Here is a 19,026-nt window from a genome sequence, read left to right on the forward strand (position 1 = left end):
TTCATCATACTTCATAAAAGAAGTTGCTTGATATCAAATTTCTAAATACAAGTCAATGCACTTAGTCTTACCAAACTTAAGTCAAACATATAATGCTAAACATGACCTGTTTTCAGTAAAAAAAAAAAAAAAAAAAGCATTTTAGGAATCATCCTTACACTTACTCACTGAGAAAGATCATATAAACAAAATGTTTCATTAGAAAGAATAAAATTTGGTTGTGCACCTAAATTCAGAGTACTTTTTCTCACTTAGGTTAATGCTCAGGTTGGTTAAGTAATGTAAGGATAAGCTGGGACAGGTTAGGTAATGTATGGATAAGTTGGAATAGGTTAGGTTATGTAAGGATAAGCTGGGATGGGTTAGGTAAGATTAATGAACTAGGTGGGAGAAAATTTTATTAGATTAGATTAGCTTCTCTATGGGTATCTTTGCTACTAGGTAAGAGTAAATTTTATTAGATTAGATTAGCTTGATTAGATTAGATTAGCTTTTCTTTGTGCATTTTTGCTATCATCTACTCTATTGTAACCAATCCTAGATAAAAGATAGTACTCCATATTTAAAGAAGCATGTATGAACTTATTCCATTAAGTAAAACAAAATGTTTGGTACAGATTTTGTCAATATATGTCAATAATTAAAGGCACACCCCTGAAATATACTTATACCCTGTTTTCTTTGACTAAAAGTAAGAGGAATAGCTAATGAGTTAAACATAGTCTTGTTATTTTCACAAAAAGAAAAAACTGAGGTAGCAGCTTATTATGGAGCAAACCTTTATTTATCAACTAATGACAAAAATCACACCAAATGATTCATTAACTTTATAGAATAGATTCTGACAGGCACCTTTAATATTGGTCTTTATTCTTCCTAAGTTATATTAGGTTTGCTTAAGTTAGAGTAAATATGTTAAAAAAAAAAGACCTAATCTACCTCACCTATCCAAGTCAAGGAATCTCTTAATCTCACACTTCTATCATAAAGGTTTTTTAAAGTTCACTGCTGTCTGCATTCATTTCATCTTTGCTCAGCTTGTTCCACTACTATCCCGCAGAAGAAATGTGTCCTCACGTCCCTCCAGACACTCTTGTAGCTTAGCTTCCAGTCTGTTCTCTTGTTTTGGACCCGACAAGACCAAACCAAACGAAACCTAACCTAATCAAAGTAAAAAAAAAAAAGTACTGCAACTTTAAATGCGCCAGTCAGAATTTCTTCTAATAAATAAAACAAATCATTTGATGTGATAGTGTCAATATAAGTCATCAGATAATGGTGAATACCTAAAATACACTGTTACCAAAGGTGTTAGTTGTAGAAACCATATAAGAATTTATCTTGAATTTGATATCACAATATATAAAAGGCAAAACTCTTAAATCTATCATACTATACTTACCTTAAGGAGATCATGCACAAGGGAAGATATGAAGAGGCAGTCAAGCTTAATGTCTTCCAGGCCCAGTATGTCAAGTAATGACCCTCTGGTGCAATACTCTGTGACAAATGTCACCCTGCTATGTTCTCCATGTGCCATTTTTCTTTGCTCAACAAATGCTCCAATAAAAGCACACACATTGTTCTGTTTCATTTCACGCATGTTTCTGAAAAACAGTATCAAAATAAGTAGCTTTTTAATCTTAATTAGTGAGTAATAAATGTTACACATGAAAACTGCCAATCAATAACTCTGAAAATAAAGTTTTGCAGATGAATCTGCAAAACTTTACATCTGACACAAGGTCACTGAAATCAAGTCTGAGTACAATGCAGCTGCAAAAATCTTACCTGTCAAAGGTATATCAAGAGTAAATTAGAATATGCATTTCTATTCAAAGTAACAGAACCAACTTTTATAGCTAAATAAGGTGAACTTAGGGCACAACAGTTTAAACCTTTTGCTGCTAAATCACAAATATGAAATGGGCATTTTATTTTCCTTTACCACAGAGATTGCAAAAATGCCATGGTGGTAGAAAATGTTTCTCTTTACTGAGTTGTTCAGTAACATTCAAAATCCTTCAAAATGGGTGCCAAACATCCAAAAGTGCTGCCAATTGGAAGTACAGAGATGAGGTAAGTGAGAAATACTTAGAAAAGCAAATGGATTTGTATGTAGCATTTATGGATCTGGAGAAGGCATATGATAGAGTTGATAGAGATGCTCTGTGGAGGGTACTAAGAATATATGGTGTGGGAGGCAAGTTGTTAGAAGCAGTGAAAAGTTTTTATCAAGGATGTAAGGCATGTGTACGTGTAGGAAGAGAGGAAAGTGATTGGTTCTCAGTGAATGTAGGTTTGCGGCAGGGGTGGGTGATGTCTCCATGGTTGTTTAATTTGTTTATGGATGGGGTTATTAGGGAGGTGAATGCAAGAGTTTTGGAAAGAGGGGCAAGTATGCAGTCTGTTGTGGATGAGAGAGCATGGGAAGTGAGTCAGTTGTTGTTTGCTGATGATACAGCGCTGGTGGCTGATTCATGTGAGAAACTGCAGGAGCTGGTGACTGAGTTTGGTAAAGTGTGTGAAAGAAGGCTGAGAGTAAATGTGAATAAGAGCAAGGTTATTAGGTACAGTAGGGTTGAGGGTCAAGTCAATTGGGAGGTAAGTTTGAATGGAGAAAAACTGGAGGAAGCGAAGTGTTTTAGATATCTGGGAGTGGATTTGGCAGTGGATGGAACCATGGAAGCAGAAGTGAACATAGGGTGGGGGAGGGGGCAAAAATTCTGGGAGCATTGAAGAATGTGTGGAAGTCGAGAACATTATCTCGGAAAGCAAAAATGGGTATGTTTGAAGGAATAGTGGTTCCAACAATGTTATATGGTTGCGAGGCGTGGGCTATGGATAGAGTTGTGCGGAGGAGGGTGGATGTGCTGGAAATGAGATGTTTGAGGACAATATGTGGTGTGAGGTGGTTTGATCGAGTAAGTAATAATAGGGTAAGAGAGATGTGTGGTAATAAAAAGAGCGTGGTTGAGAGAGCAAAAGAGGGTGTTTTGAAATGGTTTGGTCACATGGAGAGAATGAGCGAGGAAAGATTGACAAAGAGGATTTGACAAAGAGGATATATGTGTCAGAGGTGGAGGGAATGAGGAGAAAAGGGAGACCAAATTGGAGGTGGAAGATGGAGTGAAAAAGATTTTAAGTGAGCCTAAACATGCATGAGGGTGAAAGGAGGGCAAGGAATAGAGTGAATTGGAACGATGTGGTATACTGGGGTCGACGTGCTGTCAATGGATTGAACCAGGGCATGTGAAGTGTCTGGGGTAAACCATGTAAAGTTCTGTGGGGCCTGGATGTGGAAAAAGAGCTGTGGTTTCGGTGCATTATTACATGACAGCTAGAGACTGAGTGTGAATGAATGTGGCCTTTGTTGTCTTTTCCTAGCACTACCTCGCACACATGAGGGTGAGGGGGTTGTTAGTGCATGTGTGGTGAGGTGGCGATGGGAATGAATAAAGGCAGACAGTATGAATTATGTACATGTGTATATATGTATATGTCTGTGTGTGTATATATATGTATATGTTGAGATGTATAGGTATGTATATTTGTGTATGTGGACATGTATGTACATACATGTGTATGTGGGTGGGTTGGGCCATTCTTTCTTCTGTTTCCTTGCGCTACCTCGCTAACGCGGGAGACAGCAAAATAAATATATACATATATGTGTGTGTATATGAGAGGATGGGCCATCCTTCATCTGTTTCCTGGCACTACCTCCCTGATGCAAGAAACAGAGATTATGTATAATAAATCTAAAATAAAAAAGCCAAACCTAATTCAGCATCACAAAGCATCTCAGTATAATGTTATGGAATGCATGCAACAGCCTTTGTAATTTAGGGGAATTTCAAAAAGAGATTAGATGAAACCAAGCTACATATCAGGTGTATTACAAAAGATGTGTTTAAAACCATAACATATAGTTTACTAAAGAGATTTAATCTGCTTAGTTAAGATAGGAACAGGGAAGGAGGAAGGTTATCAATATTAGGAGGAAGAGAATTTGAAACAAAACATCTTTCATTCAGTTCATCATAAAAATTCTATAGAGTGCATCATAAAAATTCTATAATGAACCAAGATGCACTCTGTTATTTTACAACAAATCTGGAAATTTCAGCCAAGAAGAATTAGAACACTACATGTCTCACGTAAATGGGAAGAAAACTATTTGTGGAGACCAGCATTAGATAAGACCAGCATTAGATACAACCTTTCGGGTTGTACAATGGCCATAACTCTGCTGGCTTTATCCTTTTTGATTTATTGTTATGTCACCATGCTTCTCATTACTCACTCCCCTGATTTGTGCACAAGAAATATTAGAGAACCTACATTAAATCTTTTTATTGGAAATAGCTACTTCCTAACCTAATGCAAGGTAACAGTATGCCCTGAAATAGTGATTACTGATCACTGTCCAATGTATTTGCAATTAAAAGAACTATTTGACTGAAATCCCATTTTCTCCAGATGTAAACAGAAATCAGATGAAGAGTGCTGTTGTCATTGGGTAGATAAATGTCAACTCCTGGTAAATTATATGGGAGGGTATTGATTGAGAGGGTGAAGGCATGTACAGAGCATCAGATTTGGGAAGAGCAGTGTGGTTTCAGAAGTGGTAGAGGATGTGTGGATCAGGTGTTTGCTTTGAAGAATGTATGTGAGAAATACTTAGAAAAGCAAATGGATTTGTATGTAGCATTTATGGATCTGGAGAAGGCATATGATAGAGTTGATAGAGATGCTCTGTGGAAGGTATTAAGAATATATGGTGTGGGAGGAAAGTTGTTAGAGGCAGTGAAAAGTTTTTATCGAGGATGTAAGGCATGTGTACGTGTAGGAAGAGAGGAAAGTGATTGGTTCTCAGTGAATGTAGGTTTGCGGCAGGGATGTGTGATGTCTCCATGGTTGTTTAATTTGTTTATGGATGGGGTTGTTAGGGAGGTAAATGCAAGAGTTTTGGAAAGAGGGGCAAGTATGAAGTCTGTTGGGGATGAGAGAGCTTGGGAAGTGAGTCAGTTGTTGTTCGCTGATGATACAGCGCTGGTGGCTGATTCATGTGAGAAACTGCAGAAGCTGGTGACTGACTTTGGTAAAGTGTGTGGAAGAAGAAAGTTAAGAGTAAATGTGAATAAGAGCAAGGTTATTAGGTACAGTAGGGTTGAGGGTCAAGTCAATTGGGAGGTGAGTTTGAATGGAGAAAAACTGGAGGAAGTGAAGTGTTTTAGATATCTGGGAGTGGATCTGGCAGCGGATGGAACCATAGAAGCGGAAGTGGATCATAGGGTGGGGGAGGGGGCGAAAATTCTGGGGGCCTTGAAGAATGTGTGGAAGTCGAGAACATTATCTTGGAAAGCAAAAATGGGTATGTTTGAAGGAATAGTGGTTCCAACAATGTTGTATGGTTGCGAGGCATGGGCTATGGATAGAGTTGTGCGCAGGAGGATGGATGTGCTGGAAATGAGATGTTTGAGGACAATGTGTGGTGTGAGGTGGTTTGATCGAGTGAGTAACGTAAGGGTAAGAGAGATGTGTGGAAATAAAAAGAGCGTGGTTGAGAGAGCAGAAGAGGGTGTTTTGAAGTGGTTTGGGCACATGGAGAGGATGAGTGAGGAAAGATTGACCAAGAGGATATATGTGTCGGAGGTGGAGGGAACAAGGAGAAGAGGGAGACCAAATTGGAGGTGGAAAGATGGAGTAAAAAAGATTTTGTGTGATCGGGGCCTGAACATGCAGGAGGGTGAAAGGAGGGCAAGGAATAGAGTGAACTGGAGCGATGTGGTATACCGGGGTTGACGTGCTGCCAGTGGATTGAATCAAGGCATGTGAAGCGTCTGGGGTAAGCCATGGAAAGCTGTGTAGGTATGTATATTTGCGTGTGTGGACGTATGTATATACATGTGTATGGGGGGGTTGGGCCATTTCTTTCGTCTGTTTCCTTGCGCTACCTCGCAAACGCGGGAGACAGCGACAAAGTATAATAAAAAATATAAAAAATAATGACATTTATCAATAAATACAATTTAGAGGCTATTGTGAAATAATCTAGAGATACATGATTAATTTAAGCATGAAAGTGTTCATCCCCATGATGGAATGAGGAATACTCATTTGCCAGAGTTACGAGAGAACAAGGAAAAACAACACTAAGAAGACACTACAGTGCTAAAAATCTTAAAAAATCTTAATAAATATAAAACATGTATTGCAACTCAGAGGCAGATGGTTTAAAAACAAAGAAAAAAAATACTGGTATGACTTTTGCTCGTAAATTTATCACAAACCCCAAATGATAAAGTTTGAAAAACTTTTAATAGTATTAAAGTTAAGATACCCCAAACAATTTTCCACTTGCCTCCATGAAGCGAAGTGTTCCATTATTCAAAAGAAGTGCGATAGCCTCTCCTCATCATCCACTGATAGGTCTTTCTGGTCTTTAGCCAAGGGCATCTCTAACAACTTCTGCTGCTCCATCTTTCCTTCACTTTTCCACCCTGACAGTACTACAACTGTCTCTTTCATAGACAAAGCAACTCTCTTTGGTTCCTATTTCTCCTTTAACTCCATCTTGGATGACTCTAACATTCCTTCATCCCCTGATGCTCCTCTTACTAATCCTCTGCTCTTCCCATAATGTCTTTCTGGACTGTCTGAAAAGTGCTTTTATCTCTGGACTTCAATCTGTGCTTGCTCATCTGTTCTGTTTCTGTTTAAAAACCAAAACTTTTCCTTCTTCTTAGAAGCATACATTGATACATCCCATCCCTAAGAAGGTGACCATTCTGACCCCTCTAACTATTGTCCTATTGTTTTGACATCTACCATTTCCAAAGTCTTTAAATCCCTCCTCTACTCCCATATCCTTCGACACCTCAAAAATCACAATATTCTCTCTGATCATCAGTAAGGCTTCCATAAGGCAAGATCCACTGTTGATATTCATTCTTTCCTATCTTAATGGTGTCTAGTCATCTTCCCTGAAAGATTTTTGGGGAAATCATGTGTAGTTGCTCTTGACATACCTATGGCTTTTGACAGGGTGTGGCATTGGGGTCTCATCTCTAAGCTCCCCTCTTTTGGCTTCCCTCCCTCACTCTGCTCCTTCATATTTAGCTTCCTCTCTGTGGTTGTTGATGGATCAACCTCTTCTCTTTCCTCCATGAATAGTGGTGTCCCTCAAAGTCCTGTCCTGTCCCCTACAGTTTCTCTCCTTTTTCTCAACGATTTCCTCTCCTCTACAAATAATCCATGCATTCATACGCTGACAACTCAATAGTGCATTCACCTACATCTTTCAATTCTGCTCTGTCTTCTCTCACTTGATCTGCATCTCTTCTTGACACAGTTTTCTCAATAAACTCAGACAAGATACCTCAGTGGGGTACACAAAATTTTGATGAGTTTAATGCCTCCAAGACCCAATTTCTACCCATCTCTACTGAAAACTCCTCAAAGCTCTTGTTTCTCCTTTGATGGTACTGCAATTCCACCTTTTGACTCAATGAACATACTTGGTGTTGCTGTAACATCCACTCTTTCTTGGAAATCCCACACTACAGGAATAGCTAAGTCTGCCTGTAAGAAACTGGGTGTCCTGTTTAGAAGTTGAAACCTCTCCTCTGAATAGTTGCTCCATTTATACAAGGGATTTATTCATCCTTGTATGAAGTACTGCATCCTCACTTGACAGACTTGAGTCAAAAGCAGTACAACTTATAAGCTGTCCCAGGCTAACTACCAAACTTGACCCACTTGCCCTATGCTGCAATGTTGGTTCACTTTCCCTCTTCTATACGTATTACTTTGGAATTTGCTCATGAGAGCTGGATGCTTGAGTGCCCCCACCACTAGCTAGACCATACAATATACTTGGCAAGCTGCTGTGTCATATCATTATTGTGTGACCATTGGCAACTCAATGGTGGGCTGTTTTGATACTTGCTTCTTTTCCCACATGTTGAAGCTTTGGACTCTCTACCTTCTCATGTCTTTCCTAATAACTATGACCTAGCACACTTCACTTCCTCCAAAATTTTGTGAATACTTTCCCTTGTCTTTTATTTTTCCATTTCATAATCCTTTCTATAATTCAATTAAGGTCTGGTTTTGATTTGGACTTTTGTCTGTGACTAGACCCTTCAACATAAAAGAAAATGAAAAAAAGTTATCCCTACCCTTCATGACAAAGGTAACAATTTGGCTGATTGCTACTGCAATACTGAATGATAAAAAGCAAATCTTCAAAATGATTGAGACCTGCTTGAAGGAATTTTTTTCCACTTTCCAAGACTTATATAATGACTATTACAGTAAGTTTAGCATTCAAGAACTCAACAAAACACTAGTAACATTGCCCAAATATAAGACATCAGGCAAAGATGACATCCCCTAAAAATTCTTAACTAAACTCCAACCAATGGCAAACTATTCATATTACATCTGGTCAACCAAAAGTGGTCACAAAGATATTTCCCCATATTCATTAAACATGTACTAAATGCTTGATTACTTTCAAAAATTGGAAATGTAATAGAAACAATTGTACAAACTAGACTATACTGGTATATTGAAACAAGTAATATGTTACCCCCTATCAAGCCAGATCTAGAAAACAAAGATCAACTGTTGACCAGTTCATTAGAATGAAGAATTGCATACAGTGTGGATTAAAAGAGTAAAAATAGTTTTAGCCATATATTTTGATACCTAAACTTTTGACAGAGTATCCCAGTCAAATCAGCAAGAATAGGTGCTACGGGGAACATAGAAGAACGATTAAGAAACTTCCTAAATGATAAACCAAAGTACTTCTTTGAAGAAAACAATCACAAAAATGATAATATTGAATCAGTGGTCTAACATGGGGCCATTTTGAGCCCACTGCTATTCTCAGTATTTATGGCAGACATGCTAATAGCCAATACTGTAAAATATTCTGCACTTCTGGATGATATCTACTTCTGGGAGACTAGGAGATGTATAAAAGAAAGAGGCAGGAGGTCAAGAGATAGGTGCAAGAGGTGAAAAAGAGGGCAAATGAGAGTTGGGGTGAGAGAGTATCATTAAATCTTAGGGAGAAAAAAAATTTTTTTTGGAAGGATGTAAATAAAGTGCAAAAGAAAGAGAACAAATGGGAACATCAGTGAAGGGGGCAAATGGGGAGGTAATAACAAGTAGTGGTAATGTGAGAAGGAGATGAAGTGAGTAATCTGAAGGTTTGTTGAATGTGTTAGATGACAGAGTGGCACATATAGGCTGTTTTGGTCAAGGTGGTGCGCGAAGTGAATGGGTCAGGGAGAATGATTTGGTAAACTGAGAAGAGGCAGTGAAAGCTTTGTGAAAGATGACAGCCAGCAAGGCAGCAGGTTTGGATGGTTTTGCAGTGGAATTTATTAAAAAAAAAAAGGGGTGGCTGTGTTGCTGACTGGTTGGTAAGGATATTCAGTGTATGTATGGCTCATTGTGAAGTGCCTGAGGATTGGCGGAATGCTTGCATAGGGCCACTGTACAAAAGCAAAGGGGATAAAGGTGAGTGTTCAAATTACAGAGGTATAAGGCAGCAGGTTTGGATGGTTTTGCAGTGGAATTTATTAAAAAAAAAAAGGGGTGACTGTATTGTTGACTGGTTGGTAAGGTTATTTAATGTATGTATGACTCATGGTGAGGTGCCTGAGGATTGGCGGAATGCGTGCATAGTGCCATTGTACAAAGGCAAAGGGGATAAGAGTGAGTGCTCAAATTACAGAGGTATAAGTTTGTTGAGTATTCCTGGTAAATTATATGGGAGGGTATTGATTGAGAGGGTGAAGGCATGTACAGAGCATCAGATTGGGGAAGAGCAGTGCGGTTTCAGAAGTGGTAGAGGATGTGTGGATCAGGTGTTTGCTTTGAAGAATGTATGTGAGAAATACTTAGAAAAGCAAATGGATTTGTATGTAGCATTTATGGATCTGGAGAAGGCATATGATAGAGTTGATAGAGATGCTCTGTGGAAGGTATTAAGAATATATGGTGTGGGAGGCAAGTTGTTAGAAGCAGTGAAAAGTTTTTATCGAGGATGTAAGGCATGTGTACGTGTAGGAAGAGAGGAAAGTGATTGGTTCTCAGTGAATGTAGGTTTGCGGCAGGGGTGTGTGATGTCTCCATGGTTGTTTAATTTGTTTATGGATGGGGTTGTAAAGGAGGTAAATGCAAGAGTCCTGGAAAGAGGGGCAAGTATGAAGTCTGTTGGGGATGAGAGAGCTTGGGAAGTGAGTCAATTGTTGTTCGCTGATGATACAGCGCTGGTGGCTGATTCATGTGAGAAACTGCAGAAGCTGGTGACTGAGTTTGGTAAAGTGTGTGGAAGAAGAAAGTTGAGAGTAAATGTGAATAAGAGCAAGGTTATTAGGTACAGTAGGGGTGAGGGTCAAGTCAATTGGGAGGTGAGTTTGAATGGAGAAAAACTGGAGGAAGTGAAGTGCTTTAGATATCTGGGAGTGGATCTGTCAGCGGATGGAACCATGGAAGCGGAAGTGGATCATAGGGTGGGGGAGGGGGCGAAAATTTTGGGAGCCTTGAAAAATGTGTGGAAGTCGAGAACATTATCTCGGAAAGCAAAAATGGGTATGTTTGAGGGAATAGTGGTTCCAACAATGCTGTATGGTTGCGAGGCGTGGGCTATGGATAGAGATGTGCGCAGGAGGATGGATGTGCTGGAAATGAGATGTTTGAGGACAATGTGTGGTGTGAGGTGGTTTGATCGAGTAAGTAACGTAAGGGTAAGAGAGATGTGTGGAAATAAAAAGAGCGTGGTTGAGAGAGCAGAAGAGGGTGTTTTGAAATGGTTTGGGCACATGGAGAGAATGAGTGAGGAGAGATTGACCAAGAGGATATATGTGTCGGAGGTGGAGGGAACGAGGAGAAGAGGGAGACCAAATTGGAGGTGGAAAGATGGAGTGAAAAAGATTTTGTGTGATCGGGGCCTGAACATGCAGGAGGGTGAAAGGAGGGCAAGAAATAGAGTGAATTGGAGTCATGTGGTATACAGGGGTTGACGTGCTGTCAGTGGATTGAAGCAAGGCATGTGAAGCGTCTGGGGTAAACCATGGAAAGCTGTGTAGGTATGTATATTTGCGTGTGTGGACGTGTGTATGTACATGTGTATGGGGGGGGGGGGGGTTGGGCCATTTCTTTCGTCTGTTTCCTTGCGCTACCTCGCAAACGCGGGAGACAGCGACAAAGTATAAAAAAAAAAAAAGTTTGTTGAGTATTCCTGGGAAATTGTATGGAAGGGTATTGATTGAAAGAGCGAAGGCATGTACAGAGCATCAGATTGGGGAAGAGCAGTGTGGTTTCAGAAGTGATAGAGGATGTGTGGATCAGGTGTTTGCCTTGAAGAATGTATGTGAGGAATACTTAGAAAAACAAATGGATTTGTATGTAGCATTTACAGATCTCGAGAAGGCATATGATAGAGTTGATAGAGATGCTCTGTGGAAGGTATTAAGAGTATATGTTGCCAAAAGCAGTGAAAAGTTTTTATCAAGGATGTAAGGCATGTGTATGAGTTGGAAGAGAGGAAAGGGATTGGTTCTTAGTGAATGTCGGTTTGCGGCAAGGGTGCGTGATGTCTCCATGGTTGTTTAATTTGTTTATGGATGGGGTTGTTCGGGAGGTGAATGCAAGAGTTTTGGAGAGAGGGGCAAGTATGCAGTCTGTTGTGGATGAGAGGGCTTGGGAAGTGTGTCAGTTGTTTGCTGATGATACAGAGATGGTGGCTGATTCAGGTGAGAAGCTGCAGAAGCTGGTGACTGAGTTTGGTAAAGTGTGTGAAAGAAGAAGGCTGAGAGTAAATGTGAATAAGGGCAAGGTTATTAGGTACAATAGGGATGAGGGACAAGTCAGCGGATGGAACCATGGAAGTGGAAGTGTCACAGGGTGGGGGAAGGGGCAAAAGTGCTAGGAGCATTGAAGAATGTGTGGAAGGTGAGAACATTATCTCGGAAAGCAAAAACGGGTATTTTTGAAGGAATAGTGGTTCCAACAATAATATATGGTTGCGAGGCGTGGGCTATAGATAGAGTTGTGCGGAGGAGGGCGGATGTGTTGGAAATAAGGTGTTTGAGGACAATATGTGTTGTGAGGTGGTTTGATAGAGTAAGTAATGAAAGGGTAAGAGAGATGTGAGGTAATAAAAAGAGTGTGGTTGAGAGAGCAGAAGAGGGTGTATTGAAATGGTTTGGTCACATGGAGAGAATGAGTGACGAAAGATTGTCAAAGAGGATATATGTGTCAGAGGTGGAGGGAACAAGGAGAAGTGGGAGACCAAATTGGAGGTGGAAAGGAGTGAAAAAGATTTTGGGCAATCGGGGCCTCTACATGCAGGAGGGTGAAAGGTGTGTGAGGAACAGGGTGAATTGGATCGATGTGGTATACCGGGGTCGACGTGCTGTCAATGGATTGAACCAGGGCATATGAAGCGTCTGGGGTAAATCATGGAAAGTTTTGTGGGGCCTGCATGTGGAAAGGGCACTTTCGTTTCGGTGCATCATACATGACGGCTAGAGACTAAGCGTGAATGAATGTTTCCTTTGTTGTCTTTTCCTAGCACTACCTTGCATGCGTGTGGGGGAGGGAGGTATCTTTTCCTGTGGGGCGAGGTGGTGAAGGGAATGAATAAAGGCAACAAGTATGAATTATGTACATGTGTATATATGTATATGTCTGTGTATGAATATATATGTATACGTTGAAATGTATAGGTATGTATATGTGCGTGTGTGGACGTGTATGTATATACATGTGTATGTGGGTGGGTTGGGCCATTCTTTCATCTGTTTTCTTGCACTACCTCGCTAATGCAGGAGACAGAGACAAAGTATAATAATAAATGAATAAAATAAATCTTCTTCTGCCTTGCAGCCAATGATTACAATATAACCATCCAACAAGTGAAAACTGCAATGGGATATAGATGTCAATACAAAAAAATCATGGTCCTAATAATTTACATACCTTTCTATTATACATCTTAATGATAAAATGATTAGAGTCAATAAAGCGCAGACATTTTTAGGCTTAATTATCTAATGGTCCTATCCTCACCTGGTAAAACATACAAAGAAACTCCAGAAAAACTGTAACAAATGTTTGGACATTATAAGAGCTTCTTCATCAAATGCCAGGAGCTGATGGGGAAGCATTAATGGCTATCTATAATGTTCTCTCGACCTCCGACACATATATCCTCTTGGTCAATCTTTCCTCACTCATTCTCTCCATGTGACCAAACCATTTCAAAACACCCTCTTCTGCTCTCTCAACCATGCTCTTTTTATTTCCACACATCTCTCTTACCCTTACATTACTTACTCGATCAAACCACCTCACACCACATATTGTCCTCAAACATCTCATTTCCAGCACATCCACCCTCCTGTGCACAACTCTATCCATAGCCCACGCCTTGCAACCATACAACATAGTTGGAACCACTATTCCTTCAAACATACCCATTTTTGCTTTCCGAGATAATGTTCTCGACTTCCAAACATTCTTCAAGGCTCCCAGGATTTTCGCCCCCTCCCCCACCCTATGATTCACTTCCGCTTCCATGGTTCCCTCCGCTGCCAGATCCACTCCCAGATATCTAAAACACTTCACTTCCTCCAGTTTTTCTCCATTCAAACTTACCGCCCAACTGACTTGACCCTCAACCCTACTGTACCTAATAACCTTGCTCTTATTCACATTCACTCTTAACTTTCTTCTTTCACACACTTTACCAAACTCAGTCACCAGCTTCTGCAGTTTCTCACATGAATCACCCACCAGCGCTGTATCATCAGCAAACAACTACTGACTCACTTCCCAAGCTCTCTCATCCACAACAAACTGCATACTTGCCCCTCTTTCCAAAACTCTTGCATTCACCTCCCTAACAACCCCATCCATAAACAAATTAAACAACCATGGAGACATCACACACTCCTGCCACAAACCTACATTCACTGAGAACCAATCACTTTCCTCTCTTCCTACACGTACACATGCCTTACATCCTCGATAAAAACTTTTCACTTCTTCTAACAACTTGCCTCCCACACCATATATTCTTAGTACCCTCCACAGAGCATCTCTATCAACTCTATCATATGCCTTCTCCAGATCCATAAATGCTACATACAAATCCATTTGCTTTTCTAAGTATTTCTCACATACATTCTTCAAAGCAAACACCTGATCCACACATCCTCTACCACTTCTGAAGCCACACTGCTCTTCCCCAATCTAATGCTCTGTACATGCCTTCACCCTCTCAATCAATACCCTCCCACATAATTTACCAGGAATACTCAACAAACGTATACCTCTGTAATTTGAGCACTCACTCTTATCACCTTTGTCTTTGTACAATGGCACTATGCAAGCATTCCGCCAATCCTGAGGCACCTCACCATGAATCATACATACATTAAATAACCTTACCAACCAGTCAACAATACAGTCACCCCCTTTTTTAATAAATTCCACTGCAATACCATCCAAACCTGCTGCCTTGCCGGCTTCCATCTTCGCAAAGCTTTTACTACCTCTTCTCTGTTTACCAAATCATTAAAGTAATATCCACTCTTTCTTGGAAACCCCACATTACAGAAATAGCTAAGTCTGCCTCTAAGAAACTGGGTGTCCTGTTTAGATGTTGAAACTCTTCTCTCTGAACAGTTGCTTCGTTTATACAATGGACTGATTCATCTTTGTATAATGTAGTGCTCTCACATTTGGGGTGGTTCTAGCTCTGTACCCTTACATGACAGAGCTGAGTCGAACGTGATCCACTTTACAAACTGTCCTTGACAAACTTCCAAACTTGATCCCTTTACCCTACGCCACAATGTTGGTTCACTTTCCCTCTTCTATAAGTATCACTTTGTTTTTAGTTCGTGAGCTGGTTGCTTGTGTACCCTAACCACTAGCTAGGCCATGCAATACTCAGCAAGCTACTGCATCATATGATTATTGTGTGGCCATCAGTTACTCAAGGGGTCCATTTTGATACCTGCTTCTTCCCTTACATTTCAAAGCTCTGGAACTCTCTACCCTCTCATGTCTTTCCCAATAATTATGACCTAGCACATTTCAAAGACAAGTTTTTCACTTTCTCAAAAATTCATATATACTTTCTGTTGTTATTTCTTTTTCCACTTCATAATTCTCTTTATATTTCAATTAAGGCCTGGCCTTGGTGTGGACTTTTGTCCATGACTGGAAGCTTCAACATAAGATAAAAATATATAGAGCATTAATGGGATGGCCTTTATTAGGACATCAGTTGCCAGAGCCATCTCAGCTAACATATAGAAAACAAAAAACTTCCCTTTGATATGCTTTCCAGTTCTATATATTTTTCTTTACACCTTCAATTTGCTTCCAAGCATTGATTATTATATATCCCTTCTCTTCAGGCTATACAGTTCAGTTCTTCCACCCTTGCATAGTAATTCACAAGTCCCATCTCCACTATTTTGCTAGTAAAGTGCTTCTTAATTCTCTCTACAGTGTTTGTTTCTATTTGTTTTGTTGGTGATCATACAACACAGCAGTATTCAGTTTTACTTCTTTTGTGCACAATAATTCTTTTTTTCCTTTGTAGTGAATCTAACTATATGTCTGTCTCTGATACCCACTCCCCATGGGAACTCCCATCAAGGGGGTAGTGAATCTAACTATATGTCTATGTCTCTGATGCCCACTCCCCATAGGAGCCCCCATCAAGGGGTAGCCAAGACAAAGGAGCTTACATTTATCCCTGTCCTTGAATGCCTCTCTTACATACACCATTCCATGTATTCTTTTATCATTCCTTTGCCTCAAGCACTCTTCACTTCTATCTCCACATGTCACAGGTGGTATTCTTCTCACACTAACCCCTTAAATTGTACTATCTTACACTCTTTGTACAGTCCCCATCCAGGATTCTTTCCACATGAACAAACCACCCCAAGGTATTACATTTCACTCACTCTCCTGCTCAACGATGCATTCTCTTTCCATTCCCTGCCACACCATATCTCTCATACAGCCTCTCATTTCTTTCTTCATTGCATCTGGTCTTACCACATGATCATCTCAAACAGCTCATTTCCACAGCCTGGATTTTTTACTTTTGTGACACAGTCCACATCAATGTTTCAGTTGCATAGGTCAGGATCAGAAAAACTATACTGTCCCTTAATTCTCTCAGAGAAAATACTCAAACTCATACTATTCCCTCACTACATTCCCTGAATTCTAGTTTCTCATTTACGATGACACATTAATGTTTTTTGTTATGCATTTATAATAGTCCCATCAACATATTCTTACTTATTCCATAACTAAATTACTCAAAGTTTCCTTCATTAAGTTTAATCAAATGAAATTCACTGGGGAGAGAACCCATGAAGGTGAGAGAGACGGATAGTGTGTTTAAATGAAACAACCTGGAAATTTTTCTATCATGGCTATCTCCCCAAGGGTATTTCCAGGAAGAATGTGGTACTGTTGATAGAAACTGATATTCAAAATACAGAATTTTGAGATTATGCACTGTGTATCAAGAAACTGCATATCAAATAAACAAAGACAAATCATGTTAGAATATATCTAAAGTTATTACATTTATTTCTCTGAATTCCAAGGCATGTATTAGTGAAACACTGTTATACTGTACAATAAAAGCTAACCTCATTTCTTTCATGGTATTCCGGCTGAATTCAGGTCTCTTCTGATTCAAGTCAATTCCCTTTAGACAGACAATTGTGCCTTTGTAGTTAGCCAGGTTTTGATACCATTGCCCATGCTGATCATAGGACATTGCACTTGCCAAACTTTGCTGTTCAGATAAAAATAGGACATAGATTACCATACAGATTAGCTTCTGTTCATTTGCTATATCAAACTGCAATGCCTTAGATGCTTTTTCCTTTAAATGTGATCTAATTATAAAGAAAACTTCATAAATTAGGACTTATAAAGAAACAGCATTAACTCCAAATAATAAATTTATGATGCAGTAATGACTAAAATGGAAACTAAGAAATCAATGAATTTAAAATATATAACAATAATAATCAAGGCTACTTCAAGAAGAAACATTAAAACACTTACTTAAAATGTGCATCATATGTAGTATTCCCTATTTCTCTAGAGTATTTCAATACATATATATCCCTGGAAATATGAGAGAAAGAATATTGCCATGTATTCCCTGCATATCATAGAAAGTGACTAAAAGGGGCAGGAGCAGGTGGCTGGAAATCCTCCCTTTCTGTAATACTTTCCAAAGGAGGAACAGAGAAAGGAGCCAAATGAGGATTTTTCCCTCTATGGCTCTATCATTTGTTCTTGCCGCAACCTCATGCATGAAATAGGCAGATTAGAAAAAGTAGTGAGTGATGATACGACGAAGTAAAGTTACTATTGACAAAGGAACGAGAGGTGTTTGGAAAGTACTTACAAAGGAGTGCAAATGACTGGAAGATGTATAAGAGAAAGTGGCAGAAAGTCAACAGGAAGATGCAGGGGTTGAAAAAGAAGGCAAATGAGAGTTGGGGTGAGAGTATCATTAAACTTTAGGAAGAATAAAAAGATGTTTAGGATGGAGGTAAATAATGTGTGAAGGACAAGAGAACAAATGGTAACATTGGTAAAGGGGTCAAAAGGGGTAGTGATGAAAGAGGAAGATGGAGTGAGTATTTTCAAGAATTGTTGAAAGTGTTTGATGATAGAGTGGCAGAAGTGAGGTGTTTTGGTTGGAGTGTTATGTGAAGTGAGAGAATCAGGAAGAGTGGTGAAAGCCTTACAGAAGCTGAAATCCGGCAAAGTAGTGGAAGTGTATGGTATTGCAGTGGAATCTTTATTATCAAGAAAGGGGATGACTGTGTTGTTGACTGGTTGGTAAGGATATTCAATGTATGTATGGATCATGGAGAAGTGTCTGAGGATTAGCAGAATGTGTGTATAGTGCCACTGTATTAAGGCAAAGGAGATAAAAGTAAGCATTCAAACTACAGAGGCATAAATTTGCTGAGTATACCTGGAAAATTGTATGGGAGGGTATGATTGAGAGGGTGAAGGGATGTACATAGTATCAGACTGAGGAGGAGCAGTGTGGTTTCAGAAGTGGTAAGGGATGTGTGGATCAGGTGTTAGCTTGGAAGAATCTGTGTGAGAAATACTTATGAAAACAGATGGATTTGTATGTGGTATTTATGGATCTGGAGAAGGCATATAACAAGACTGATAGAGATGATTTGTGTAAGATATTAAGAACATATGGAGTCGAAGGTAAGCTGCTAGAAGTAGTGAGAAGTTTTTATCAAGGGTGCAAGGCATGTGTATGGGTAGGAAGAGAGGAGAGTGGTTCATTCATAATAAAGGCTGGTCTCTGGCAGGGGTGTGCGATGTCACCATGGATGTCTAATTTGTTTATGGATGGGGAAGCTAAGGAGGTTAATGCAAGAGTTTAAGAGAGAGGGGCCACTATGCAGTCTGTTGGGGCTGAGACGGCCTGGGAAGTGAGTCAGTTGCTGTTTGCTGATGATATAGCACTGGTGGCTGATTCAAGTGAGAACCTACAGAAATTGGTGACTGAGTTTGAAAAAGCATTTGAAAGAAGAAAATGAGAGTAAATGTGAATAAGAGTAAGGTTATCAGGTTCAGCAGGGTTGATGGACAAGTTAGTTGGAATGAAAGTTTGAATGGAGAAGAATTGGAGGAAGTGAAGTCTTTTAGATATCTGACAGTGGACCTGACAGCAAATGGAACCATGGAAGTGGAAGTGAGTCACAGGGTGGGTGTTGCAGATGAAGGTTTTGGGGGCAATAAAGAATGTGTGGAAAGAGAGCAAGTAATCTCAGAGAACGAAAATGGATACATTTGAAGGAATGGTAGTTTCAACAATATCATATGGTTGCAAGGCATGGGCTATAAACAAAGGTGGACATGACCAAGTTCCTGGAACTCAGTTCATTATGAGGACTGTGACTGGAA

At 39.7% G+C, this 19,026-nt stretch overlaps 1 protein-coding gene across 10 annotated transcripts in view; it reads right to left on the reverse strand.

Annotated features, from left to right (window-relative positions):
- Positions 1-19,026, reverse strand: part of LOC139746342 (receptor-type guanylate cyclase Gyc76C-like) — a 366,650-nt gene that overhangs the window by 58,221 nt on the left and 289,403 nt on the right. For all 10 annotated transcript variants that reach the window (XM_071657506.1, XM_071657505.1, XM_071657507.1 and 7 more), the window contains 2 exons: positions 16,719-16,867; positions 1,403-1,607 (listed from right to left, as the gene is read on the reverse strand). In XM_071657506.1, coding sequence (XP_071513607.1) covers positions 1,403-1,607; positions 16,719-16,867 — 354 coding nt within the window. The remainder of the gene's footprint in view (positions 1-1,402; positions 1,608-16,718; positions 16,868-19,026) is intronic.

This window comes from Panulirus ornatus, chromosome 64 (genome assembly GCF_036320965.1).
Source record: "Panulirus ornatus isolate Po-2019 chromosome 64, ASM3632096v1, whole genome shotgun sequence".
NCBI lineage: Eukaryota > Metazoa > Arthropoda > Malacostraca > Decapoda > Palinuridae > Panulirus > Panulirus ornatus.